General features: G+C 41.9%; 1 protein-coding gene across 1 annotated transcript; it reads right to left on the reverse strand.

The window, feature by feature from the left end:
- Positions 1 to 3,103: 3,103 nt before the first annotated feature.
- kiz (kizuna centrosomal protein) lies at positions 3,104 to 26,389 on the reverse strand. The gene is made up of 15 exons (XM_035168631.2): positions 26,160 to 26,389; positions 25,581 to 25,643; positions 24,871 to 25,033; positions 23,549 to 23,623; positions 21,672 to 22,272; positions 21,327 to 21,570; positions 18,410 to 18,529; positions 17,433 to 17,597; positions 16,039 to 16,189; positions 13,845 to 14,001; positions 13,317 to 13,379; positions 11,809 to 11,901; positions 11,299 to 11,368; positions 4,299 to 4,345; positions 3,104 to 3,405 (listed from the first exon to the last, which is right to left on the reverse strand). The coding sequence occupies exons 1-15, from the start codon at positions 26,231 to 26,233 to the stop codon at positions 3,302 to 3,304; spliced, it is 2,190 nt and encodes a 729-aa protein (XP_035024522.1). The 5' UTR covers positions 26,234 to 26,389; the 3' UTR covers positions 3,104 to 3,301.
- Positions 26,390 to 27,959: the final 1,570 nt, after the last annotated feature.

A 27,959-nucleotide genomic window follows, 5' to 3' on the forward strand; every position in this document is an offset into this window, starting at 1 on the left:
TAATTGTATCGGATTCGGCTGCTACAAAGTTTACTTCTGAGACTCCAGAAGTGTTTTGTGGACTCAAACACTTCACCCACCCCTCCATCGGCATAGTGGTGAGTAGATATTTAGTATCCCTGTAACACCCACGTGCTCAATACAGATAAACCTTGCTCGTGTGAAGTACATCATAACTTATTTTCATTTTCTAGATAAAGGTTCTGCCCAACCATGCTGGTTTTATGAGTTGTCCTCGGTTCCAATTGTGCCACGGTGATTTACAGCGTTAAGTCGCGCATCTTACGTACAACAGTTGAATTAATTGAATTAGGATGGAACGTTTGGTTAGCTGACACACACACGAAATCACACGTAAGTTACATGTTACATTCACAGATGATGTATTTTTACCTTTACCTTTGCCACAGATGTGGGGCTTGATGAGCTGAGTCACAAACTCACAGCATTCAAAAGATTGTATTCACACAATGTTAGAATGGAGATGGCTGTTGTGCATGTTTTTGTTATGCTCACTTACTTCACTAAAATGCATTTCTCCATGTTACTGGGTTACAGTTTATCACACTAAACACATTGAAAGCTTCACATTTTTGCCTCAGAAAAGAATCGGATCCAAAACATTGGCCTCAATAGTTACTGATTCAATTTTCAAGCCAATGACGAAGAGAAGAGTTTTTCTCTTGGTGCCTGAGTGACGGTTAATGTGGAGTAAATTCTACCAAGTTCCTCAAGGAAAGAGAATCAACCTTTGCTACAGAATATGAATTGAGACATTCTGTAAGCCTGACATTGATCAACACAGATGTTCTGTTAAGTTTCCTTGTGACAATTGCACTTTTTATTTCCATCTGAAAAGGGAATGTGTTTGCAGTCAAGCCGTCTCTCTGCCCTTTGGTTTCACATTGAACCAGTGGGAGTAATTTGAATATTACACTTCACCTGACATGTTATTATTGTGATCAAGGACAGCGGAGTCTGGATTTGTGATACCTTCACATTCGATAAAGCGACAAAGCCTTGAGTTTCTCATTTTAGAGAAATGCACAAGAACCTAACAGTCCACACCCAATACACAGCATTTCTTCACCTATTCCAAAGTCAGCCATGTCAACCTTTACAAAAATACCCCTCTATTACAGTCATGCTACAAAAGAATAAATTAGTTATTATTTGAAACGCAGCCATAATTTGTGAACTTGAAAATGAAACAACCTCAAAATACCCTGAAACACAGACTTTGTGGAACATGTTGTTTATTTGAACATCAACATCAAATTAATGACCAAAACATTTTCAGCAGAGCCTGACCCATATACTAGTTGGCTGATAATATCGGCACATATGACAGAAATATCGATGTTTTTTGTTGTTTATTTTCTGAATAAAAATTCTATATATTTGGTTGCATTTGTATTTGTACTTTTGCTTTATCGTTAATATTATTCTTTATGTTTAAGTATATTTCTGGGGCTTTTATTACCTTTAATTCATAAGTAGGAGAGCAAGCTGTGAAAGAGGCACAGAGAGAGAGTGGGGGAGGACATTGGAATTGGCCACAGCCTGGAACCGAACCCGGGAAGCTGCTCGTTGGGGCGGCAGCTCTGCCAGGTGAGCTATACGCCGCCCCTTTATAGTTATTTATAATAAGGTTTATGGTTTAACTGTGAAATATCAAGCTTCAATTATATTTCATTGTCCTCAGGGTTTGATAACAACAGCTTAGGAATCATTGCCAATTTGATTTATTTATATATTGGCCGGTATATCAGTATCGAAAATAGTTTACACCCTGATAACAGAATTGGCATCACCCCCCCAAAATCCATGTATTTCCACGATAAATGAAATCTCGGTTTTAATTTCGATCTGTATCAGCATTTGCTGTTTTTAGAACAAGAAAGCATCGTCTTGTGGAACTACCACCGACAATGTGATTTATTTCCCATCACTCTTTATCTGGTGACATCTGTTCGATCAACACAAAACGTAAACCACTGCTGGAAGAGTGGAGCTCATGTCACTCTGAACACGACAGATCAAGTAATGTGGCAATGCTGACACTGCAATCGAGTCAGTCACACCTGCTAACTGCAGAATCAAGCCGAACAGTCTGACTACACACGCTTTAAAAGAGAATGAGCTGAATATCATCATCATCACCACCATTGTCACTCCAGCATGGAATCAGGAAAAAGTTCCTTTCAAAAATGTTATTGTGTTAGTACACATTAGTACAATATTACTCCACTTCCACCATGAGCTATCTGTCGCACACAAGTATCTGTTGACATGCTCCTTAACATGGATATTATGTTAGGGAGCCTTTTAGCAAACTCCAAATTATTCTGCCACAGTCCCTTTTCTGTGGTGGGTCAGGGCTGTCTGAAGCCATTATTGGTAATGAATGTGGAGTCCTACTTTAAAAGGTTCAGGCATGTAAAGTCACCTAAAGCTGACTAATGGAATCCTGCTGACACCGAATGCCAGGGGCTTTTACCACATCCCAGAATGGCAGTTTTGGAAATTTACACTACAGACATAATGAAGTATAAATGTAAACTTGGGAATGTAGCCTCCCACACAGCAGCTCAGAGTTATTAATAGACACAGGATGTTCAATGTGCTGCAAAAATGATAAATTGCAGAAGACTCTACTGTGTGGCTCCAGCAACGATCCTGCCACCCGTGAATCGTTTGCACAATACCGAGGAAAAATGTATCTTTGTGTTTCTTTACCATGAGCACAAGTGTTAAAGAAGCCGCGGTGGAAATATATATGTCGAGCGTTCGCTGGAGGGACAAAATATTCTGAGTTTGTTGGCGGTGCAACACTTTGTGCCCCGGGAGATGGGCCTCTTCAGCGGGTTCACAGGTCGCACGGCAGCGTGCAGAGTGGCCATTGTGCTTTGTCATTTCACAGGTGACTCACATCACTACACTCGAGCATGCTGGAGGTAGAGCACTCGGAGATGCTTGCGGCATTCAAAATGCATGATTTCCAGCCTAGTGCAAACAAATCGCTTTAAAAGATCAGTTTAATCTATTTCGAGCTGTTATTATGAGCCGGGAGAGTTGTTCAGATAAAGAGACTGAAGCAGGGTTAACATCAGAGTGTTGGACAACTCTTCACGTACTTTACCCAGCGTGAGAGCTGTCAACTTTATTATTTGTTTTTACGATACAGTACGCATATGATTTACAATGCCGACCACTAAAATGGTGGTCAGGGGGTGAATTACTGGGAGCCAAACTGCCTGGAATTTTGTAGTGCATTTAAAAAAATATCTCCGGGGCAATATCAATCATAGAAGTCATCAATGTCATCATTGTTTGTGTTGAAAGGTTGAGGGCGTAAGGCTGCTTCAATCTCTGAGTAGCTGTCGTCGGATTCCCCCCAGAGAGCTGAACAGAAAAGGTACACAGGAAAACAACAATAAAAAGCAGTGCAACGCTTTACATCCTCTACATGCTTTCTTTATCCAGCCAATTCTATACTCTCTTTATAAGCATTCCAGGATTAGGATACAGTAAAGCTAACTTGAGTTACACTTCACAATGAACAGTCTACCTTTTATACAGTCCTATATGTTGTCTTCATTCATAGCAGTGAAGTGCGTCTTGCGTGATCTGATTGCGGCTGTAAAAATGTAAATTTTGTGTCATTGTGTCACCTTATAAGTACACAAAGTGGGGTCCACTTGCTCGAGCCCCATTCAGAGATGTGTACTATTTCTTTTTTACGTGCAGCAGCTCAGGTCTAAAGAACTGCAAGTGTTTATATTCACTTCATACTGTATCTTAAGTTGCTATTGCAGAGGAATGAAAATGGATTCTGATTACAGCCATCACTGCAACAGTTGTTATATTTCAGCTGCATCTAGGGACAAACAGATTCTATCTGGATACAGAAATCATTAGAATCAGCAATGCTCTTTCATGGTTTAGCAGTTGATAAATTGCCCAAGACACTCTTTGGTTTTTGTTCAAGGTTTGATCCTTAATGCAAGAGCAGATTATTTGGGGTATTTATCAGAGGTCGCGCTCGCCGACAACATAAAACTAAGCTTTCAGGGTTTGGCTTCAAGGTCAGGTTTTTCATATACACATCCTCAAAAGGCATAGCTGTTTTAACAGGAAAAAAAAATCTTCAAACAGTTGGTTCACTTGTGAAGTTCAGAAATTTACAATAATTTCGTACTTGGTAATGCATGAACCCTCTCTATGGTTCAGTGTAATTAACCTGTTTTTTCACAGGGTGTCTCCACGCGAAATTGAAAATGACTGCCTATACTCACCTTTTGACTGTATAGCAGAATGAGCCTTTGAGTTAGTCTTTTCTGTCCTGGAAACACAGAGACAGTTAAGAGCCTTGTTAAGTTACCACTTTCTTTGAAAAATGAGCCGCTACTTTGGTAAAAGCTAAAAAGGGAAAAAAAGGCAGCACGTACAGTAAATGTAAAACCACACAGAGATTAGGAAATGTAGTCAATAAAACGAAAAAACACAACAGTAATACAAAAAGTAATACAACTAAGAATCTATCAGGAGCATGAAAATACAAAAATGAACTGTACTTGTACAAATACTACATCTAGATGACAAAAATTGACTCATGAAAATCACTGTGACGGGGGTTGGATGGGGTGGGGTGTATTTGCTGGGTAAGCTCAGACAGTATAGCACGGGGAACTTGCTTGACTCCTGTTCTAATTGTGCCAAAGGACTTCCACAAGGCCCTCTTTATTCAGAAATAGTCCAACGACAGGGTTGCCAGGTTCCCATAGCTCGGGTGATATCGCTATGTAAATGCGTGCCCTCCGAAAAGGCTTTGATCTACCTCAATGCATATGTAATAAGGCCCCTGTTCCAATTTTAAAGGCCTCCTCTTTAATTTACATCATCACAGAGCCCATTCAGAAACCCAACAATATATCCTCATCATCTCCCAGGTTAGCATACATATACATATGGCTTGTTTGTGTGGACCCTCTGTATCGGAGCAGCGCGGACGCTTTCCCTTGTGGAGAAGAGGAAAAAAAAGAAAGATGCACAGTTTTAAGCAGATGAGATCGGAACAAAAAATAAAATAAAACAGTCGTGGGGTGTGTTCCTCCATCTGCATCAATTCCAACCCATGACCCCTGTGATTGTCATCCTCTCAATCACCCTCATCTCCTCATCTCTCCCTCAGCTAAGTCTTGGCACACGTGACTGTACATTGAGGATAAGGACCAAATTACTCTGGCTGTATTCCCACTGCTATCTTCTAAACTATATATTGCTGCTTTGCACCACTCAAGACAGAATGAGAGAAAAGAGATGCGCACTACCCATTGCAAACTGTGAGCAGATTGCTCTGTGCTATAAGCAATATACCATAGAGCCAGTATAACCATTAGAATATAACCTTCATAGTCGTATATGCCAACGGTACTTCCCACATGACGTTTGGATGATTCCAGCATCTTGTCAGGCAGCAGGCTGAACCTCTGCTACTTAAAATGCTAATAAGTCAAAGCAGGGGCTGAATAAGTAAAATAGTTTTGAAAAAAAGAGAGAAAAAGCAATCCCCCCATGATACGAGATGTTGAAACAAAGGTTGTCTGTATTTTATTCAATTTATAATCAAACCTTGTAAAAAACGTAGATTTAGGTGAATTCAGGGTACTGTATAGCCTTATTATAGGTTATTTAAAAAAAATAATACAATATAGTAATTTACTAGTTATTGCAATTTTACCATCCATGCTATTGTGTATAGGGAGCTAAGTGTTTTTATATGTAGCTAACATAAAAACAACATTTTTTACACTGTAAAAGATTTAAATCATGATATACTTTTGGTACAAGACTAACAGTGGGAACCGTGATGAGGAAAAGAGGAAAAGGGAATCTACCTGTTATGCACATTGAGCTTTTTAAACTGAATGAGAGATAAAAAAACCCGCTGAAGCAAAACCGCTGGGTTTAGTGCATCCATTTACAACTGTTAGGCAACAGATCTTGACCAGACCCTGCAGCAGCAGCAAAAAATACAGCAATAATCTATACGATTACTTCCTCTCCTTTGCCACAATAATAGCTGCAACTGAGAGTAAATTGGGCTTTTCTTTTCTCGAACTTCCCCCGGGGATGGGAATGGTCTATCAGCTGTTCCACTTCAGTGAGGGACAGAACTGATTTCAAGACGGGGCTATTACCATAGAGAGCCCAGTCTGGATCTGACCCCGCCAATCTAATATCCCGTTTCCATAAACATTATGCCAGTTCATCTTCTGCTGAGTTTCCCTTAATTGAGGCAATAATCTGAATATGTAAGACTGGGCCGGCCACTGTTTTACAGGCTCTGGTAGACAGAGGTGAATGTAATGTGTAAAATGATGCAAATTACAGCTATTGTAGCATCCTCTTTTTTTCATCCCAAATACCTCGCTCGATCTCTTTCTCTGGCCTTTGCAATTGTTTCATATTGTTGTTTATCTCGCATTTGAACAGTTTTTTGTGTCTCCTGCAGAGTCAAATCTACAGCGACCTTTAAAACTGTATTTAGTTCTGTTACTGAGTTTTTTTCACAATACACAACTGCACCTCAGAAAATAATGTAATGTAATCTAATAATGTAATCTAATTTACAGATTTTTTAATTATATCTTTGCAGATATATAATAATTATATTATAATAATTGATATATCTACAATATTGTATTTCAGGCACATTGTACGCACACATATACATATATATATATATTTATACAGATATAGTACTGATGGTGTGGAAGACAGGAAAAAGTGACAAGACAAACACGCTTACTGAAATCCAAGGCACTCTGCTATACTGTTAAATTCCTTTTGAGACTATTCTTGTTTGTCCTCACTCTGGTCGAGGGTTAAGAGCAGAGGATGCCACTCTTTGTTTAGCCTATTAGGCAAATTGTGATTTGTGAATATGGGATATTAGAAAAAGATTGATTGATTGATTTTCTGTTTAACTGAGTGATAAAACGCCAGTGCTCTGTTCTGCGACTACACCTAAACCTCTTTGTTGGGTAAGATGAGAATACTGTTTTAAACTGTGGCTTAAAAGACACATGCAGCTGAAACTAAATGCTGTCGAGAATAGTTTCATGTACTACGGATAAAAGCACAGCATATCGTCTATATTACAATAATGTGTCCAGTGTCGTAGTTTTATATTAGTGCATGGACAAAAACACTGGTCGTACAGTACATACTGTCCTCTTAAACTGCAGGTTAAATAGGTTAAAGAAAAGGCCAATTGCCAAAGTAAGATATGTGTCCGTGAGTCAGTGAAGACAGATTTCACTTCTAATCCTACAGTATAAACACATTAGAGAATGTGAGGAAATAATGCTTACCAAGCAGTTAATACTGGCTTGCACACACTGATAGCTGGAAAACTGCTTTTATTTACCCTGGCCTTTTTTAAGCTCCTGCCACCCACGCACAAATGCTAATAGCACAATAGCACTTTTGTGCAGCGGTGCTTGTCTAAAGGTAAAGGGAGACCCATCACCTCATCATTCCCATCAACTCCTACTCCCATCCCAGCGATGACCCCGCCGAAACATTGTTTAGGCTCCGTTTAGATGTACTCTACTGGGGCCTGAATGGTAGCAGGATATAGCCCTCAGTGGGGGTAAACAGTGAGAGGCAACCATGAGTACACTGGTGAGTGGGCGCTGTCTAACATGTGAGTGCTCTCTGCTGGCAATGAGAAAGAACTGCAGCTCAGAGAGGAGGAGGAGGAGGAGGAGGAGGAGGAGGCGCTGGGCCAATGATTTCAACACAGGCTGCTCTCCTCCTGACTGGTGGCAGTCAGGAGGAGAGAGCCAGGGGCAAGGGATGAGGACAGATCATTCATTTCATGTTAGGGTTTGTTTGTACATCATACAGCAAACGTTTGCTGCTTGTCCAACACACTAAAACGTCAGAGTGTCGAAGAAGGTGTAGAAAATACACAACTTAATATATTTATTTAAAATCTGAAAATTGTATCCATGTATTATTTTAGTTTTTGCCCAAATCTGCCTCCAAACAGCTTACATCAGTTGCTTCAGTGCTTTTGCTCTATAGACCTGCATAATACATCTTGAAGCTAAATTAACAACAAAAAATGAACAGAAAGAAAGCAGAGGAAGTGTCTGAAAGCCAACTAAGTCGTTTTAAAGGGCAATCAGGTTTACTTTCCTGGTTTCAGACAGTCAGTGTAGGACAGTGACCTCCTCTGGTTAGAGCCTCTAAATGCTGCCTTCCCCGACAGTCACTGACTTGTTTGTCATGTTTTGTCCTGGTTTTGGTTTTGTTCTGGTTTTGGTCTTATTCTCTGGTCTATAGGAAGATCAGGTGAGAAAATAAGTCAGAACTGAGGTGGACTATTGACTGTTTAAGAGGCAATAACATAATCAGAGAGGTATAGATCTAATGCTGCCACATGCCTGGTGGTGCAACTCCTCCCATTAAGAATCACAAAGCTTTAAGTATTATATTGTCAGATGAAGTGTTTACATGTGTTTTCCTTGATTCATTGTTGGATTTTAGAAAAGGGCAACTCCATCTTTCACTCCCTCTTTATACATTTCTGTTTCCCTGTCTCCCTCTATCTCGCCACTCTCCCTCTTTCCACATCCCCTCCCCTCCACTTTTTTTTCTCCTCTCAGCTCATGTCCCTCTTGCCCCTCCATCCCTCCTCCCTGTGAACTGTCAGGGATCCACAAACATCGCCTCCCAATGAGAGAGAGAGATAGATAGAGAGAGAGAGAGAGAGAGAGAGAGAGAGAGAGAGAGAGAGAGAGAGAGAGAGAGAGAGAGAGAGAGAGAGAGAGAGAGCTTCTGATTTTGAGTGATTTGAGGTCGAATGCTTGAGCACATCCTGTTGTCCAAGGCAAAGCTGTAAACCACTAATTGTTGAGTCAAGGTTTTTGTCAAGCAGGCACTAGGCACAACAATCATCGCACCGGCTGATGGCTGCATGGAGGATTTTAGTTTGTGCATGAGTGTGTGTGTGCACATGTGTTAGAGCATTTTTTTTAGGATCAAAACGAGGGGCGGAATAAAAGGTATTAGAAAAAAACTAAATAAAAAATAAGAAAGGAGTGGCATCTGAAATGCCTACAGTAGAAAGGAGCACAATGACGCTTTGCACGAGAGGAAGCAGTGGCATGCACTCGCATACAAAGGGGAACAAGTGGTCTTTACATGGAGTGCAGCTGCTTATTAAGACTCACTCCTTCGTGCATTATTCCTTTCATCCCCACTCAACCACAAAGTGATTTTACTTTGCCACTCACAAAGACAGCAAAAGATTTCTAATGGACAAATCCTTAATAAATGTTGCAGATCAGTCGCTTCCCCACGACTTATAATACAATAAACAGCACATTCTATAAAAGTGTCTGACTGAAAAACACTGTGTGGGAGAGAGCAAGGAAGAGAGTGAGGGAGGAAAAAAAAAAAAGAATATGAAAGACTTCAATTCTCTCGAACGCCATAATAGTGAAATGAGCACATATAAATGTGTTAAGAGTATCTCTTTGCATCTTGTATAGACTGCATGTATTTAATCTGTAAAGCTTATTAAGGCCCTAGTCATTGCTATGCAAAGCAGCACCCAGTGCTTTTCTCTCGCTTTTCAGCCGAGTGCAGTGTTTAGCCAATAGGACTGGCCCCCCGCCTCTCATTCTGCATTCATAACATGCAACATTTGCACAATGTATCTCTCAAAGGCCCTGAATAGAAGGCCTTAATACTCATGTAAACAACTGCAAACCAATTACTTAATGAATCGGGCCCACACATAATGAGGAGCCTCACAAAGGGCTATAAATGCATTTTTTGCACCAAAGCCTCTGCTTTAAACTACAATCCCTCTGCTGTACTCCAGGCTTAACTGGCAAATCATAATTATTGTCTAAGACAACAGAGAAAGAAGCCATTTTTGTATTTTGAGTCCAGTTCCATCCTCCTTTTGATGTCACTCATCAGCTCCCTGACAAAATAAAGCAAATAATTAACAAGTTTGTTTTTGTTGGGTAGGAGAGGCGGGGTGGTAGAGAGAGAGGAGAGGCAGCTTGCTGCGGTGTTATGCGTCTTCTTGCAGGGCTTCCACACCACTAGCGGTGGCAATGAAGCAACAACAAGTGACTTGTGCTAAGTGGAATGCATAAATCCAAGCAGAAGAAAAGAGCAGAAATCACTGTATGACTGAAAGGGAAGAAGATGATGGTCATGGTGACGTGCAGCTCTTCACGCCGTTTCCATTCAAAGCCTAGTGGGATTAGAGTGTCATCCACGCACAACGACACATTTGTTCAATTTTACTTATGTACACAACTTGAGGTCTCATCACTGCTCTCTGCTTCTGTCGAGTTTTTTTCCTGCAGGTTTTGTTTAATTACATATATTGCGGGCTTCCCATGCACGTTAATGACAGGGCCGAAGGCACCATCTGAGGGGGTCTGGGCCCGAAATTGGCTCATGTTTATTAAAGAGCGTGGTCACTGGGGCTGGCAGTGGCAGACATCAGCAGCTATGAGGACCACAATAGAGCTAGCCCATTAGGCCCTTCCCTGGGCTAATAGGCAGACTGGGAGTGCCTGCTTGCCAGGCCAGGGAGGTACAGACTTGAGCCCTTGTGTCAGCGTGGTGCCCAGTAATCACATGAAATCAGAGAAGATTATTCCTCATAACGTTTACCCAGCCATTACGACAGCCCAAATGGGTTCGCAGTGAAGAGGTGCTCTGAGGACCCGACATGCAATTGCAGATTTGATGAAGTCGTGTTGATATTCAAATGTAACTGTGATGGTGTTAGCTTCCACAAGGCTATTTATCATTAGACGTTCTTTTCCAACCCACTTAGGGCTCTGATTTGAGAAGGCGAAATATGTTTCAAGGGTGAAAAATCAAAGGACATTTGTACTTGTCAACACTCAAGTCCCCTTCTTCCAAAACAGTTGTCCCTGATTCTCTTCTTGACATGATCTGTTTGCATTCTGACAATAAGGCTGAAGACAGTGAGATTATGACTTCAATTTATTTTTTGTGGTGGCTGTTTTGCTTTGGATTTCTCAAAAAAACTGTCCCGACCGTGCAAACAGTGAGCGAGAGGGGCTTCAGGGGCCTTTTGTCTTTGTAAGCGAGTTAATGGGTGGCGCCCAATTGATCTTATGGAAATGAACTGGGAATTATGAGAGCAGCCATGCAAATGTACATCAACCACTTTGGTGTCTGGTGGCCCATTTCCTGTGGCCCGTTGAATAATAACAATGTTCTTACCCGGGGTAAGGGTCTTGATGTGAGGAGCGTTTGGCCCTCCCCAGGTCCTCTTCATGGCCGTGATTTATTCCTTAAGAGAGAAAACAAGGCCAGATGAAACCATTAGGTATGGACATCTCATCACAAGCTAATTACCAATGCATATTTCTATGTGGACTTTATGGTAAGGATTATGGGAGTGTGATGTTTGGGGTCTCACAACATTTGCTTCACAATCCACTCAGAACTCTTTGCATGCACAAGGAATACGTCACCCCAAATTCTACAACCTCAAGCCCAGGGTCGTGGGATCTTGAGAATTTAGGAAATGGAAAATGTGATTTGGAGCCAAAAATTGGTTGAGAAAACTTGGGCTTTGACAATCATTTGGCGTACAGCATGTCTGTGTAAACAACACATGTGGGCTTTCTGTGGTGCCCTTACGTGTTGTGAGAACATATGCCAGTGTTGACCAATGGTTAGGCTCCGATTGCTTGCTACTTGCCGGGTAGAGTGGACCGCATCTCTTACCTGAGAGGCCATCCACCTCCTCCTCCTCCTCTTCAGAGCTCTGCTGCCCTTCCTGCATGGCTGATTGTTTAAGTAACTGATATGCTTTTGTCTCTGTTCAAGGACACACACACACACACACACACACACACACACACACACACACACACACACACACACACACACACACACACACACACACACACACACACACACACACACACACACACACACACACACACACACACACAGTCGCTGTTAAATATTTGCTTAAAAGCCAGGTTTCCAACTTTCAGAGGTTTCTGTGTTTGTTGAGACAACACGCTCCAGTAGCTGAGTCTTTTGGTCTTACTGCCGTACAGAGTGGGTAAAAAACACTGCGCTCAATCAGCTAAGCTGTTGATTCAAGCCTACAGTATGTAGCAACAGTTTCCATGAGACAGCAATCAGCATCTCACATTATCTCAGCATCCCCGTAGCAGGAAGGCAATGATTGATTTTCTGTTTTAAAAACACTCATAATTACTTTCCGGCACACTAAAGTAGGTATCATATTTGAGAGGAGCACAGACTGCGCTGGCAAAAATCAGCAGAGCAGAAGTACATAATAAATGGGCTGTTATCTCAATGATGTGGCTAAAACACACAGAGCAAATCAAAAGGATGGAGCTACATGTCCTGACATTTCTCACTTGGTTTCAGAATAAAACAGAAATGCTACTTTTAATCATTTTCTGAAACCATACGACATTTACAGTGTACGACAATCTCCAGTGTTATTCCACCCACTGCACTTTCTACAGCCACAGCTTTTACATCTGATCTAAAAATACCCACTAGGTCTACAGATGATCATGTCTTGGCAATTACTATCAGTTCCAAGGTCACGGTATTTGATTGTAACATTGATGTCCCTCAGCACAGCAAAATCCTTTCCTGGCAAAATCTTTAGTCATGTTTTTTTTTTAGCTGGTTATGGCTCTTTTGATTAAGTGTAGCGATTGAAGACTGGACTCATTTTGCTGGCTGTGCACCTTAGGGATGCGGACACCAAACACCCAGTAGGAAATCTGACAGCCAAGGGTAATATAGGATTGCTTTACATTTCAGAGCTGCAGCCGAGGGATGGGCACACCAACTGCTTCCAGGATGCCTTCACATCTAGTATTTTTTCAAGTCCAGCCTTGCCGGAGCATTGTTTAGAAGATAATGAGAAGCGACGACAGATCTCTTGCGCTTTCCACCCTGGCATCCTGACAATTAAAGCAGCCGCATTATGCCGGGGCCTGTGATTTATCAATTTTGCCGGAATGCCTCAGACAAAGGCTGAAAAACGCAGCTAGTGTTTTCTCGGAGATAATTAGAGGGAACTAGCACTGCTCTTCAGGTGGGACTTTGACCCTGGATTCACCTTGATCATCCTGCCTCAGCCATCGCTTAAAAGAGCCCATTATTCACTGCAGTGGGAAGAAAACAAACCACAACATAAGGACAGTGTGAATGCTGGGGCACCAGCGATGCCTTTTTACCTCTAATAGGAACACTTTCCACAGGGCTTTCGTCCTGGCTGTCCTCTTCAGCACTTTGTAGTTCTGTAAGAAAGGGAAGCACATAGTGAGAAGCAGACGCAGGGAGGAAGGGAGTCTCGGGATAGAAATGGGATTGGGGGGGTCTTTCTTCAGCTCTGAATAGACGGCTGCATGAAAACTGGCCTGTGAGAGATTCATAAAAAAGCTCTATGGTGAAATTGATTTCTTTCATAAAAGGGAAGTTTTAGTTCTCTGCAGAGGTGGCACATAAAAAATAGCAGTAGTCTACATTTGTTCCCATAAATGCCCTTGTTACATATTATTGTGCAAAGACGGACTTAACTCTGTGTGGATTGTTTGAGGGAAACTACAGGAAACTGTAATGAAACTAAACCACTTTCTGAAAGGAGAGATTTTAATTGTTGGGAAATGCAGCCATTATCCGTAAAAAAATTAACCAAACCCCTGTATTCAAATAATAATAACTAGAATTTTTCTATTGTGCCCATACTGATAATCTTCAGTTACCTTGAATCTGTTGCTGTTGTGCTGACCTGGCGGGTTTCACATGACTGTCAACTGGGAGGGAAGGAGAATCACACGAGGAAGACAAGTCGCTCTCGTCCTCAGCTGAGGGGCACTCCTCACTGGACCGGGACAGAAGTGTCCTCAGCAGCACTTTGGCCTGCGAGCAGCACAAATTAAAACCACATTCTTAATTGTTCCCATTTAGTGAAGGAAGTGTCAAATTGAACTCTCGCCGATTAAGCAAGTCATTTACTCGGCCACGGCTGCTCGCACAGAGGTGCAGCTGTGGTGCACGTTCAAACGCCAAGAGAAAATAACTTCAAGTTCTCTCACTCGTTTAACTAAAAAAAGATAATTTTGCACACTTTCGTTCCCACTCGCCCTCTCGATCACACTTTTTTTCGTTTTTGTTCTGCCTCTCTTCTCATCCATGAGATTAGAGAAGCGCCTAAAGAATGCAATCACCCTGGCGTTAATGTGCAACACGTTCCAGATATCTCCCCTCTTGGCTGAAAGGATTGAGACAAACTGCTCTCTTCCTCCCTCTCCAGCTCATTTTCATCTCTGGGGAGATGAGGATACACAATTAAGAGGAGCTGTTCCGGGAGATGAGGAGCGGGGAGATGCCACACACCGATTTCCTTCCTCTCCCTTTTTCCCTCCCTCCACGTATCAAATCCTGCCATCATCATCTCTCTTTTGTGATCAAAGACTGCCTCTCAGCCTCAGATGGCCATTTGCAACTTTTAATGAGCACTAATATGGAGCGGATGATCAGGAGGATTTTGACAGTGACAAACTTTAAGTGCATTGTAAGTTCTTATCAGTAGGTCGCAGTGAAGATTGACAATGTACACCCTTTTATTTTCTGAGAGGGGAAGAGACACAAACACATGCCAGTCTGAGCTTGCCCGTTGGTATTTGATGATGCTGCACAGAATAAAACTGTCTTGATCCTTATCGCCGATATCCCTCTTTGTTCGTTTTTTAGATTTAGTCAAATGTACCGCGAGTTGAGGGCTCTCGCGGACCCACTGCATTTTAAATATCAATGAATGCAACTGTTAGCACTTGAATATTCAAAGGGCCTCTTTGAGTGTGTGCATGCGAGCTGCATGCTCCCATTTGTCGGGAGTAGCCGGGCTGTGTGGCAAGACGTGAATGGAAATTTCAGTTTTCTCTTGTGTGTGGAGAGTAAGCTGTTGTGCGAGACGACCAAGGGAGAGAGAGAGAGAGAGAGAAATAAAGTGAGAGATGGTGGAATAGAGGGAGTGAGAGAGAAATAGATGGAGGAGATGGAGTGAGAGAGAAAGATTTTCAATCAGGCTTTTCTTGATGCACTTGGACACAATGATGGAGATGGCAGTACCTCTCCTCCTTTTGTCAGTTCATATTTTCAAGAGGCTCTACAGTCTCCCTCTTTGCCTCTCTCATTGCGTCTGGGACACTGGAGCAAGACCTCGGAGCCACAAGAACCCCCAATAAGAGGAATCCGCAAAATTAACACAAACCCTGCTTGTATATATATGATCATTCCTGTACATGAGACTTATATATTTTCCGGGATTCTTGATGAAATCTCCTTCCTGTTGTCCTCTTTGGGCTCTAAGTGGGAATTTTCAATGCCGATTCTTTTCTTTGTTTAATTAAACATGATCGGCACAAGGTCAATGAGCGGGGAAATTTAAAACAATCCTCTGTTGTAAAGAATTTTTAAATGGTTCCCCTCATTTAGTCGGATCCAGCTGACGGTTATACTTTGGGCTAATACCAAATTAAAAGCAAGTGTTTCTCAGATGAATTCACCACATGAGATGAAAGAAGCCAAGCAGAGGCTGTGATTTGTGATTAGCGCATGGGTCAGGATCTCCCTTCTGTCTGGGTCAACGTGTGAAGCAATCTGATGAGCAGGCACACCAAGCAGGGCTTGGTTTCAAACGCCAAACACAAAGAGGGCACTCAGTACCGACTAAAGCTCCCTTTAAAAAACATGCAAGGCAACAACAAAAGAAAGAAAAACACTAGTCTTTTTGGAAAGAAGAAGAAAAAGAACACATTTCTCTCCTGTAGTCATCTGTGTGTGTTAACGCCTGCTTACTTTTGGGGAAAGGGTGTCTGTCTTTGCAAGTGTCTGACCTCCTATTTGTGCGTATGTGGCTGTGTGTAGAGGCAGTGTATGTGCCTCCGACGCTACCTGGTGGCTGTAGGAGGCATGGCGCTCCAGCAGCAGCGGCGTGAACAGCTGGACCAAGCGTTCAGTGTTGAGGACACGGCGCTCCTTGAGCAGAAGGGCGTGCTTGAACCAGCGATCCCACAGCCGAGCGGCATCAGGAGGGAGGCTGGCGCTGCAGTGAAGGGTGGGGGTGGGAGAGAAAGAGGAGGCTTTCTTGTAGAATGCTCAGTGAGACATCTGAATACAAGTCATAATTATACTATTTATTCTTATTTGTTCATACTTCCTGGTAATGGAATAGTTTTACATTATCAAATACACGGAGGACAAGTTTTACTAATGTACTAATAATCTGGAGAAATTTTAATATATATATTTTAGCACATTTCTTCCCCCATTGTCAAAAGACTACTTCATGTGCCATCTTTTAGCACTTCAGCACAATATATGGATCATTAATAAATTCCAGTTAACAGAGAAAAAAGAGAGACTGGAATATACAGGCATCTCCTCGTTGAAAACTGGATAAAAGGTCAAAAAGCCAAAAGGGATCTCCAGTGGAAAGGGACACTGGTGTGTTTCTTTGGACTGAGTATATAGGAGGAAATGTCTCATTGAAATCAATAGAGTAGTGAGGCAGAGCACGGATTTGGCTCAGAGTACAACTCCTCATTATCCAAAGGACTGGAAGTCACAGATAGGGCATTTTAATTTACTCATGACATTCACCCATGCACTGTTACCGCACTGGGTGACACCAAAGATGACCTTTATATGTGTGGACAAGGGAGACTGTATCGAATGGAAGCGTGCAATATCTCAGCCACTGTTGAAATGCACAGGCGGCTCGTCACTCTTTGTCTGAAAAGTGGAATTCACCTTTACTGTCCATCTTTTCACTCTCTTTATGAAATGAAGAGAAAGGCCTATTGAACTCTGCAGCTTTCAGAGCACTGATAGTTGTGCTCTGCATTATACTTTTATAGCACAATTTTTGACAGTGCACACAAAGACACACTATATTACACAACCCATCACTATATCACAAACAATATTTTACTAGATATTCTCTCTCTCACACACACACACACACACACACACACACACACACACACACACACACACACACACACACACACACACACACACACACACACACACACACACACACACACACACACACACACACACACACTTAAATTATGAGAGGAGATTAGAGGATATCATTACATAAGCAGTGAAACTTTTTACAAATGATCTAAACTGAAAATACAGGTATGATACTTCTTACAATCCCACAATCACAAGTCTCATTAAGCTGAACATAGCATAAATAAAGACAACTTTGGAAAACGACACACTAATCTTTGGCTGTTAATTAATAAATGATAATTTCGAGAAACCCAGAGTCTTACCTTATTTCATTAGGATCAGAGCTTGACTGGTGAGAACTCACTAGATCCTGTGATAGTAGGCAGCCCTTCGCCGTGCTCCATGACAACCTCTGAAGTTCATGAAGGACAACGGCTCCACATGCTCCAAGGTCCTCGTCATTCAAGCCCGCTCCGACGTTGCAAAGGCTGCCAAATATATAGAGAGAGCAGTCAACTACCGCCACGGAGTCGAGGGCTCAGCCAACAGGTCAGGAGTACATGGGAGAACATCCAGCAGCTGCTAGCACTTCACACACACACACACACACACACACACACACACACACACACACACACACACACACACACACACACACACACACACACACACACACACACACACACACACACACACACACACACACACACACACAATACAATACAAGTATAATCACACACACACATCACTTGCTTACATAATATCACAGCAAGACTAAACATTACACTGAGGGTCACGACACAATACAGCCCCTCTCTTTACTATTAAATATGTTGTTGACATCATTTCAAACGCTCACATTTGCATCACTGGGGGATAAGGATATACTGGGTTTGAAAAGAGAAGGACAGCTTTCCCTTGTGAGACATTTATGCGCACTTTACAACAAGAACACCAATTATGGCAAATTAATCATGCTATGAAATATAAAAGGCTTATGAAAAATAAGCCCAGTCTAATGAAACAAATTCTCCATCCTCAATCTCCCCGACGCCCAATAACAATTCATCAGGGTGGTTACTATAACAATCCTGTGTGTTCGAAAAAACCCTCAGAAATAAAGACGTGCGCATGTCTGTGATGACACTTCATCTAAAGTGAGAGCCCTTGGCAGAAGGATAATATGTTTTCCTCATCTGCACAAACGGCTCCATGGTCATTAAATAAATACACACAGCATTTTAATTTTGACAGGGAGAGATAAGATTGTAAAATCTGAAGAAAGACAGCAAGGGTGTACCCGATAAGTCTATTGAGTTGTCTTCCATCAATTGAAGAATCCCCATACAAGCGGGTCCATTCACCGTGGAGTCGTCCTTCGATGCTGTCTAGCAGATTAAAGATTCCTTCCTGGGAGAGACTAAAAAAAAACATAACCCATTGATGTGGTGAAAGGAGGAGGTCACAGGATCGATAGACCCGTTATTTGTATAAAAAAAAAACCTGCAATACATTTTCCAGGCAATTTCCTTGACACACACACAAGGACTGCTGAAGGAATTTGATCATTAAAGTGCTGGCCCCACTGTACAGGACTTAAGCAATTCAAAAAGCCTCGTCTGCCGCTGGTGCCACACGTAACGACAGGTTGTATGACAGAGCTTGAGAAACCTGCCACTCAAAACTAGAGATTGCAGAAGTAGCGGTCAAATGCTGGAGTAACACCTAATATCAACTAAATGGAGAAAATAAATTTCATAAATATACAGTATTATTACAAAAAGTAAACGTGTTTCTTTGTAAAATTACGACGTGTAAGATAAAAGCTTCCATGAAAAGGAAGGGGCCTCTAGATTTCTTTTTGGGGAGCGATTTATACTTTAATCTGGGCCTGTGTGCGGCTGCAAAATGAGAAATGGATGTGTAATGCATGTGGATATTGGGAATCCATCTCTTCCATGAGCATTAAGCTCTGGGTGGCCCTCATTGAATTCTCCCAGAAACCCCCGAGCCGAGAGGGATCCTGAGCCCCCCAACATAAAAGGGGCCAAAAAAGAATTTATGACAATCTGTAATGGGCTTCTGGGTTAGGGGTCAGCAAACAATTGCTCCGTCTTTTTTGCAGGTTGTTTCCTGGTAACATCCTGATTAAGCTAGCAGCTTGAATTATATCCATGACATTCTGTAGTGTGCCATTCGTCTGTGCTAAGTCCTCTTCAGTGTGGCTGAAGTAGCATAGGCAAAAACTGTCTTTTTTTCCCTCTCCCTTATCGTCAGCGCGGGCCTTGAAATAGTCATCTTTCTCTTTCCACTTTATTTGTCAATGCTCTTCAAAGAGAGACCTTTAGAGAGGGAGAAAGTGAATTAGTTGTGTTTTTCTGCAAACCTCTCTCTCTCTCTCTCTCTCTCTCTCTCTCTCTCTCATTGTATTGTTGCCAGCTTTCATGTCAAGGTCCCCAACCTCACTTTAGATGCTGCTGTTGTCCGTGTGTCAACATCATCAGAAACACATTGTTAGCTGGGAAGAAGGGGTCAGCCTCCACAGCGTACAGTACAGGCTCCGGGGTGATTTACCACACGGAATGCCCTCACCGTCAAGCGACTGGTGTCAGGGGAATCTCACCGTGCTGGCAAAGACGGCAAATATACTGTAGCACACAAAGGAATTGAAAAATAGTAACACCAACACACTGAGCGCAATGTAAGACTGGCAGTGGATTCTTTTTCAAGAACCCAACGTTAATTGCGTGACATGCTGTCCCTAATCGAGCAAAACCATCATGCAGTTCAGGGACGACATATTTAAGAGCAGGACACAGGGAGGCCATTATGATGCTCCTCGAGGAAGAAACCTGAAGGATATTTCAGGCGTATACTCTAACTCACCCTAGCCACGCAGGAGGAGAAAATATAATGGGATAATCTAATGAATTGCCCAGACTTGTTTTTCCTGACTGTGAGCTGAATGGAGGGAGCGATATAAACTCTAACCTTAAGAAAGAGGGAGAGAGAGAGAGAGAGAGAGAGAGAGAGAGAGAGGATAGACACTGGATGCTCTTGGAACTTTAAATCAAAGCCTCGGGTTTTCTCCTCGTACACAGGAGCCCTCTGTGCTAAGAACGAGAGCTGCAGGCCCGCGGTTGTCTCCCCCAGCACAGGCTAGCTGCGGTTCTTCTTGAGGTCACAATATAAACAGTATAGTCGACCGCACAGACATGCACAAACAAACATGCTACACTATCAGAGAGAAAATAAAAACCCTCACACTGCTTTTGATACATATAGAGGCCAGACACATTTCTAAAATAAAGCATTTGACACTGGATAATGGTCTGAAAAGCTCTTTGTGTTTGTGGTTACAGAAAATAATGTGTTTGCACTGAATACCATTGTTGTGACCATGTGGGCAACTGAGTGTGCAATCTAAAAAAAATGTAAGCATATATTAATATACAAGCATAATGGGGAAAATACAACAAAATGTTTCAACAATATGGGCTGTATATGAGACTATGGTAAAAAAGAAATACACCAACAGTTTTCTTCTACTTTTTTCAAGAGCAAACGAGGTGCTGGTCATAATAAACTGTATATTGCAGGGAAGGTGCAGAAGCTCAGGGAGCAAACATTCACATTTTCTGTGGCTCTAACCCCATCCAAAATGATCCTTCAACTCAGAGGCCATCATCACGCTAAGGATTTGTGGCTGTAAGTGCTGTCCACATGCCCACCCTCCAGAACACTCTATGGTGCCACAAATTTCCTCCTCCACTGGGGACTTCCTGAGGTCTCTCAAGCAGAAAATTGCTCTGTTACAGCATTATCTTGGATTATGGCAATATTGTTGGTGACAGGTCCTGAGCTCTTCCCTGTAAGATGCATCACTGCCACCACCGCAGCTGCCGCCGAGCTAGAGGGAGCGAGGTGGCGTGGACCGTGACTCCCACAATCCTCTCTGTCAGCCTCAGATGTGATGGTGGAGAGGAGGATTGCGCGGCTTCTTCAGCCCTGCTCCTATCATTAACAGCCCTCTGTGGTTCAGCATGGCCGGGCAGAACTTTTCCTTTCTTAGCTTGCTTGGGGGGGGGGGACTGACTGCATTGTGGACGACATTTTAACACAACTATGTGCTGTGAAACAATCAAAATGTTTCTCGCTACGGCGTTGCCTCGAAAATTCCTGACAACAAAGTACAAACAAAGTTATACATACTGTACCTTTCCAAGGTCACAGCTTCAGTCTTCTTGGACCCATCAGAGTGGATGGGTGATTCTAGGCTGTGTTGATTGAGAGCATCACTCCATCCAGAAGTGGCATTCCTCTCGGATTCCACATCCTCTGGCAGATCCTGGTCCAGCTCAGATTGTGTCAGAGAAATGGACAGGTCACTGGCACTGCTCTCAGACAACTGCACGTCAGAACCCGGCGTGCTGACACGTATCACTTGGCTTATTTTCAAATCTTCAAAAGGACAAAATAAAGTATTTTTAAAAACAACTGAGGATGTCAGGAAAGACTAAATGTAATTAAAAAGGTAATGCACTAGAAATAACATTTGAAACCTGGTGTATCTTGAGCTCCTTTTCCAGAAGTGTTTTCAGGCATCAAAAGGCTGAGACTTCTCCCTCCAGCCTCCATTATAGGTGGCTGATGAGCCATCCCTTGGGATTTAGTGCCTTCTGAAGGGGAATCTTTAGCCCTCGTGGGGACTCTGCTGCTGGGAGATAGATTTTTCTGAGGCCCAGTCAAATCCACCAGACGTAAAGGTTCTTGTTCATCATCACTTCCAAAAGGCACATTGACAGATGCTCCTGTTAAGGCACACACAGATGGGAGCACCGCCATCTTTCTTTCATGTTTGTCACTCAAATTACAGCCATCGGGGGAATCGTTTGAGCCTGAAATGTCATCTGATAAACGTGTTCGGTTGCTGGTGGCATCCTCTTCGCCAACTCTGAAGTCCTTCAAAAGGCCACTTGGTAGACGTTCGCGGGAGTGCACACTGCGATTGGGTGAGCGATGCATTGCTTGGGGTGAGTGTACACTTGTGGTGCCAGCATCAGACGCTCTGGAGGTCTGTTGGTCCGTAAAAATGACTGTTGTAGAATGCTTAGCTTGATGAGAGAGGGAGCTGTCCACATGCTGTCTTTGCACAGCTTTGATCTGTAAATGTGAAAAAATATATTATTTCTAGGAATTCATCTTTCCATTACCTCACCCAAAGACATAAGTGAAAATCTTATGCATTTTTTTCAAAAATGTCTTACTTGGTTTAAACAAGTCTGCTATGAAAGAAATTCAAGTCAAGTATATTAACTATCCACTTTACATTTCTGAGTAAGTATATCTTATATGGGCCAAGGTCAGAATTCTTTTCACAACCTATTTCAGAAGAATGTCTCAGGATCAATGTTTTAACTTTTAATCTTATTAGAAATCCTTTAGACAAGTTTTGATTCATGTCTGCAATGTCACCAAGGGGCGGGTGGGGGAAGAGCAAAAAAGCCTCCCTCCAAACATAATAACAAAAAGCATGGCTTCTGTTTCTTTTCTGATAAGCGTCTTAAATACCAAACAGTTAGCTGCTTAATAACATTCACTGTAAACCATGCAGCCTGCCCAGCAGATCCACAAAGTAGGTAAAAAAAAGAGGAAAAGTTAATTTCTTGGCTGAGTGATTCCATCGGTAGCTGCAGGGCAAAGTAGAAAGTGTTTCACTAAAGTAGCAATTGATTCTTCTATCAATCTGCGGCACGCGTGTGCTCTTCCAAGGAATGTATTAAATATGAAAATCATATCCCGTTATCATCTGTCTCCAGCTTTCAGCCCGGTAAGCTTCCCTTAATGAATGCTGCTGCCTGAGGGACATGCACACTGCAAGCCAATGGCTTGTATGCATAATGGAGTGACGGTACCATTTTGCTCATTACAATATCGACAGGCTGAGGGGGGTTTTGCACACAGTTACAAGTGACTGCTCTAGACAGCATGCTCCAAGTTATTATGAGATGTCTTAGACATTTCATCTAAAAGAGCTTTAACTGCTTTAAGTGAAGGGAGAAAGCAGCTATGGGCTTGAACTACATCGCTTGTACAGATGCAGCAGCTCGGATTAGACACCTGTGCTATTACAGATACACAATTTAAATGTAGACTCCTCTACAGACTTACCAGGCATAATGTCTACTTCCCTTTGTTATTCTAGACCTGAAAACACAGCTTGATAGAACTGAGATTTGCATAAACCTTGTAAACATTTCAAAAAAGGAGCCCAAATAAAGAAAAAAAAACAAGGACCATTTTTCCACTCTTCAACAAAATGTGTAAAAACACACAGTATAAGATGTGATGTGTAAAAATTCAGTTACTTTCAAAAAAATAAACTCTATTGTTATTACTACTAGAGGTTTGCATTTTTTGTTGCACATATCACTGTTACCTTTGCTGCTTCACGCCCTTTCTCCATTTTCTTCCTTTCTTCCATACATTTTGAAATCTTTTTGAAAAAGTCAGCCTGTAACAGGAAAAGACAGAATATCACAAAAACAGAGGCAGACAGATCAGCTGCTTGATTAATAATCTAAAAAAAATGATCACAGAAATACGATAGTCACATTATTTGTGAAAGGTAAACTGACACTGAATGCCAACACTAGGCGCTGTTTGTTACAATGCTGTGATAGTGCTGTTGGATATTATCTGAATATGGTGTAAAAGCAGATGGTTTGACAGCAAAAGTGACATTGTCAAGCATCAGTCAATCACAGCGCGTTTTCCCAAGTGGGGGTCCTCTGTGTGACTGACCGCCCGTAACATTTGATCTGACTGGCCAGATTAACTGCCTAAATCCCAGTTCCAATTAAAAAAAACCTAATGGTCTGGTTAAGGGCACTCGGATTAGCTCAAACATGCCCGTACCTCTAAACAGCAGTTTACCGAAGCAGAACTACTACAAGAGCCTTCAGTTCTGGCTTTGAACATCTTGCACAACCAGTACAAACGAGGATTAGAAATATAATTGTTATATAAATGTATGCACCTCAGTATGTGTATGTGCAACTTCACTTTACTATTTGTCAATCTGTGGATTTGTGTTTTTTTTTTATATTGCTGAAAACATCAACGCTAAACCAGAAAAATACAGAGGGACTTAGAAAACAACAAAAACAAAAGGGCAGCGGGAGGACCAAATAACAACAAACATGTAGGACTCATAGAGCATCAAGAGGAAATAAACCAACTGCTTGAGGGGAGAGAATGACTAAACCTCTGGAGCACTTCAGAGTCTCTATATTGGGCAATTAACTCAGCGAGTCATAATTAGCCAATTTTGTTAATTTGAAATTAAGCTGTCAAGCACTGTCGTTGTGTTTTAAGTGATAATCTGACTGGCTCATTGTTTTCCCCCTCGTTCATTTGCTTGTCGTGATAAATTGCACAGTTTGAGTGTTTACTAGTGTCACATCAAGCAATTCCAGGCAAATATTTTGACTCTGTTCAAATAACAACATAGCATTAAGGCAGATACACGTGAACATGCTTCATAAATAAATGCACATTACCTTGTTAAATAATCTTTTATATTGTAGATGTGTGAGTTTATTGTTGTTCTACAGTACAATTGGAAACCTGTTGTGTTTTCCTAAAAAGTAATGAATGAATGAATGATTATTAAACCTGGATCCACCTCAGTGCGTTTGTTCAATACTAATCCACAATGAGAAAAACTACTCCGGTGGACAAATGAAATTGTGCGTGTACCTTTTGTTGTTGCAGGGGGCCATGGTCAGGACTATATTCCTTCATGCTAATTTCTATGCACTCCACATCTCTCAGAAGCTCAAGGTTTCTCATTTTCGCTCGAGCTTCCCTGTTTGAGATTTCCTTGAGATAGCTGCGCAGTTTGGAACACTTTATCTGCAGGCTGAAGGCAATGGAGAACTATTATTCACAAGAAATATTATCTAAGAGCTTAGTCAAAAAAAATAAGAGCTTGACTTTTCACAAGAGAAGGTTAAGCACAATGTGTTTTAAATTTAAATCTAATGCTCAGCACTCATATCATACATGAGTCAATTTCCAATGGAAACAAAATGTTGTGCATATCCAAAGATGAACCAGTAACACATTTGAGCACAACACTGTTAAATATATATATATATATATATATATACATATATAATTTAGAGTAGATGATTACCATCGCTATGCATTTATGGGATTTACAGCAAACAGTTTACTGTACTAATCACATGCACTACATGGTACATTTCAAACCTAATTTAATATTTAAAATGAACTTGTATGCATAGAGGACTTCCTACTTAAAATCTCATATATTTAAGTTTTCAGTTAATGTGAAAATGAAGGAAAAGGAAGAGGTTGAGGCAGAAAACTATATACATACACAGTATATACCTATATATATATATATATATATATATCACCTGTCAACAACAGTGGATACTTACATTCTTGTATCTGATCTGGAGTAAACAAACAGTTCCCTCTCCAGTTCCAGTCTCCGTTTCTCCCTGCACACACACCACACACACACACACACACACACACACACATAAACACACACAAATAACACACACACACAAACATACACACACACACACGTGAGAGAAACCCGTCACACACTGTCACTCACTCACACCCCTGCTGCTGCTCCGTGGTTAGCTGGAGGCTAATTGATGGCTAAAATGTAACACTGATGCTAATGTTGAGTCCATCCTGCGAATCATTAGCTACATAAAAAAGCATTAACCGCATAGGAAGCTAGCATCACGCTAATACATGTTAGCTTCCCATCTATTTACATGCAAGAACCACCCAAATCATGACCGCTGTTAGCTTCAGGTAGCGTCCGAGAGCAACAGGCTAATGAGCTAGCTAGCTATATGGACTTTGCAGGTTAGCTAAGCAGCTAGCACCATGTCGCTGAGGCAAGCGGCAGCGGGACGCTCCCGGGCGGGCAGAGACCTAAACTCGAGCCCGCGGTCTCCACCAGGCCGCGTGAACCCAAACAGCCGGTGGAACCTCACCTCTGGTGCATGCTCTGCTGGATGGAGGTGATCTTCTCATAGTACTGGTCCTCACGGCGAGACGGGCTGGACATGTTTCACTCGCTTTGGCGCTGCAGCGGCGCCGAGAAGAAGAAGAAGAAGGAGGAGGAGGAGGAAGAGGAAGAAAAGGAGGGAGGCTGTTGTTTACGTTGGTTACCATGAGCACCGCTTCCCAGAAAGCCCCGCGGGTAAACACAGAGAGCACGTGGTGTTAGTGCGAGCGCGGGCTCTCATCAGTGATGCTCTTTTAAAGTGGGAGGTGAGTGAAAGTGTGTTGTTGATTTTTTACCAAAAACTGAGAAATAGATATAAATATACAGAGCTACCAAGACCTTTTTAAGTCAAGCAGAATACCAGCTATATGCTGCGGTCACTGTATACTGTTGGTAAATGGCATTTCTTCTTTATTTGGGTGATTTCATTTTACGCCAAATAGAAGAAAAGTTAACAAAGCATGAGTTAAAAAGGATACAGGGAACACCACGGTGCAGAAACCCCGAACATTTGATGTCAAATAATAATAATAAACATCATTGATATAGCCCATTTCAAAACAAGGTGCTATTCAAGTAAAAAAATTAAAAATGAAGGCAAACAAATGGAAACTATTTTAAAAAGCAGAAAATGGGAAACAATAAAAGTAACTGTGTTTCTGTAACCTGACTGGGCTGAACACCAGTCATCAAAAGGCATTTTCTTGTCTTCATTTGATAAGCTTCCACTCCCCTCTCTCTATCTGATACAGATTGATGTCTCATTTGCTCCAATGGCTTCCGATCTTGTCTTGCATTATCAAAGTTCACCACTGACAGTTCTCAGTTCTCATAATGTCATGTTTTGACTGCAGCAGCACGTCTTTTTTAATTTTTCTTTTTTTTTGTCAAAGCGACAGCACTACGTATCCTTGGTGGGATTCAGAAATTGACAGCCCCTCCGAACGCACGCCCTCATCAAGCAATTTCCCCCAATTCCAGCCCCATCAAATTGCTCTTTAGCTGTTGAACCAGGGAGTTTTGTTGTCCCTTTCTAATGCTAATCTGCCCTATTCAGTATCTCTCTATGAGGCTATTTGTTGTGAAATAAATCCCCTTGTTTGCCTCCTGCATGTATAATTGATATTTTTTTTGCCAGGCTTTTTTTCTGTTTGTGGTGTGGAGAGCTGAAAGGCGGCACTTTGGAGGTGATGAAGAAAATGAGACTTGCAACGTTTGCTGTTCCAGCTGAGTTCAGTTGATGCTGGTGATCGGTCTTCGTTGGGTGTCATGCCGTGCATTCAGGATTATTTTTTTTCTGCAGATTACGGTTCACAATATAGAAAAACATTCACAACCGCTACTTAATATGCTGCTGTTGCTCTCCCCCTATTTTGTGTGTCAGACAGAAAACTCATCACGCAGGCCATGCATTGGCACCGTGAATTGGACTGCATCAAAAGTAAAGATACCTCCGTTCAGGTGAAATTCCTCGATTCAACTTGTGACCTAACTAATTCAGGTCGGTGAGTCATGTCAGTCACTCTGCATAGAGCAATGCATCGCAAATCCACAGAATGATGTGTGTTCTAACCTACATACTGTATCCGTATTCATTTTTAACTCTGCTATGAATTATCTACAGTATAGCTCCTGCATATTTAGGGGAAAATACTTATTTCGCTTAAATGGGGCAAAATAAAACACTTCTTTTATGATACAGTAGGAATAATCTTTCAAAGTGTTTATCGGCCAAAAAACCCCAAAAGTGCCATGCATACATTTTTCAAATCGGACATGAATGGCT

This window comes from Hippoglossus stenolepis, chromosome 10 (assembly GCF_022539355.2).
Source record: "Hippoglossus stenolepis isolate QCI-W04-F060 chromosome 10, HSTE1.2, whole genome shotgun sequence".
Taxonomy (NCBI): domain Eukaryota; kingdom Metazoa; phylum Chordata; class Actinopteri; order Pleuronectiformes; family Pleuronectidae; genus Hippoglossus; species Hippoglossus stenolepis.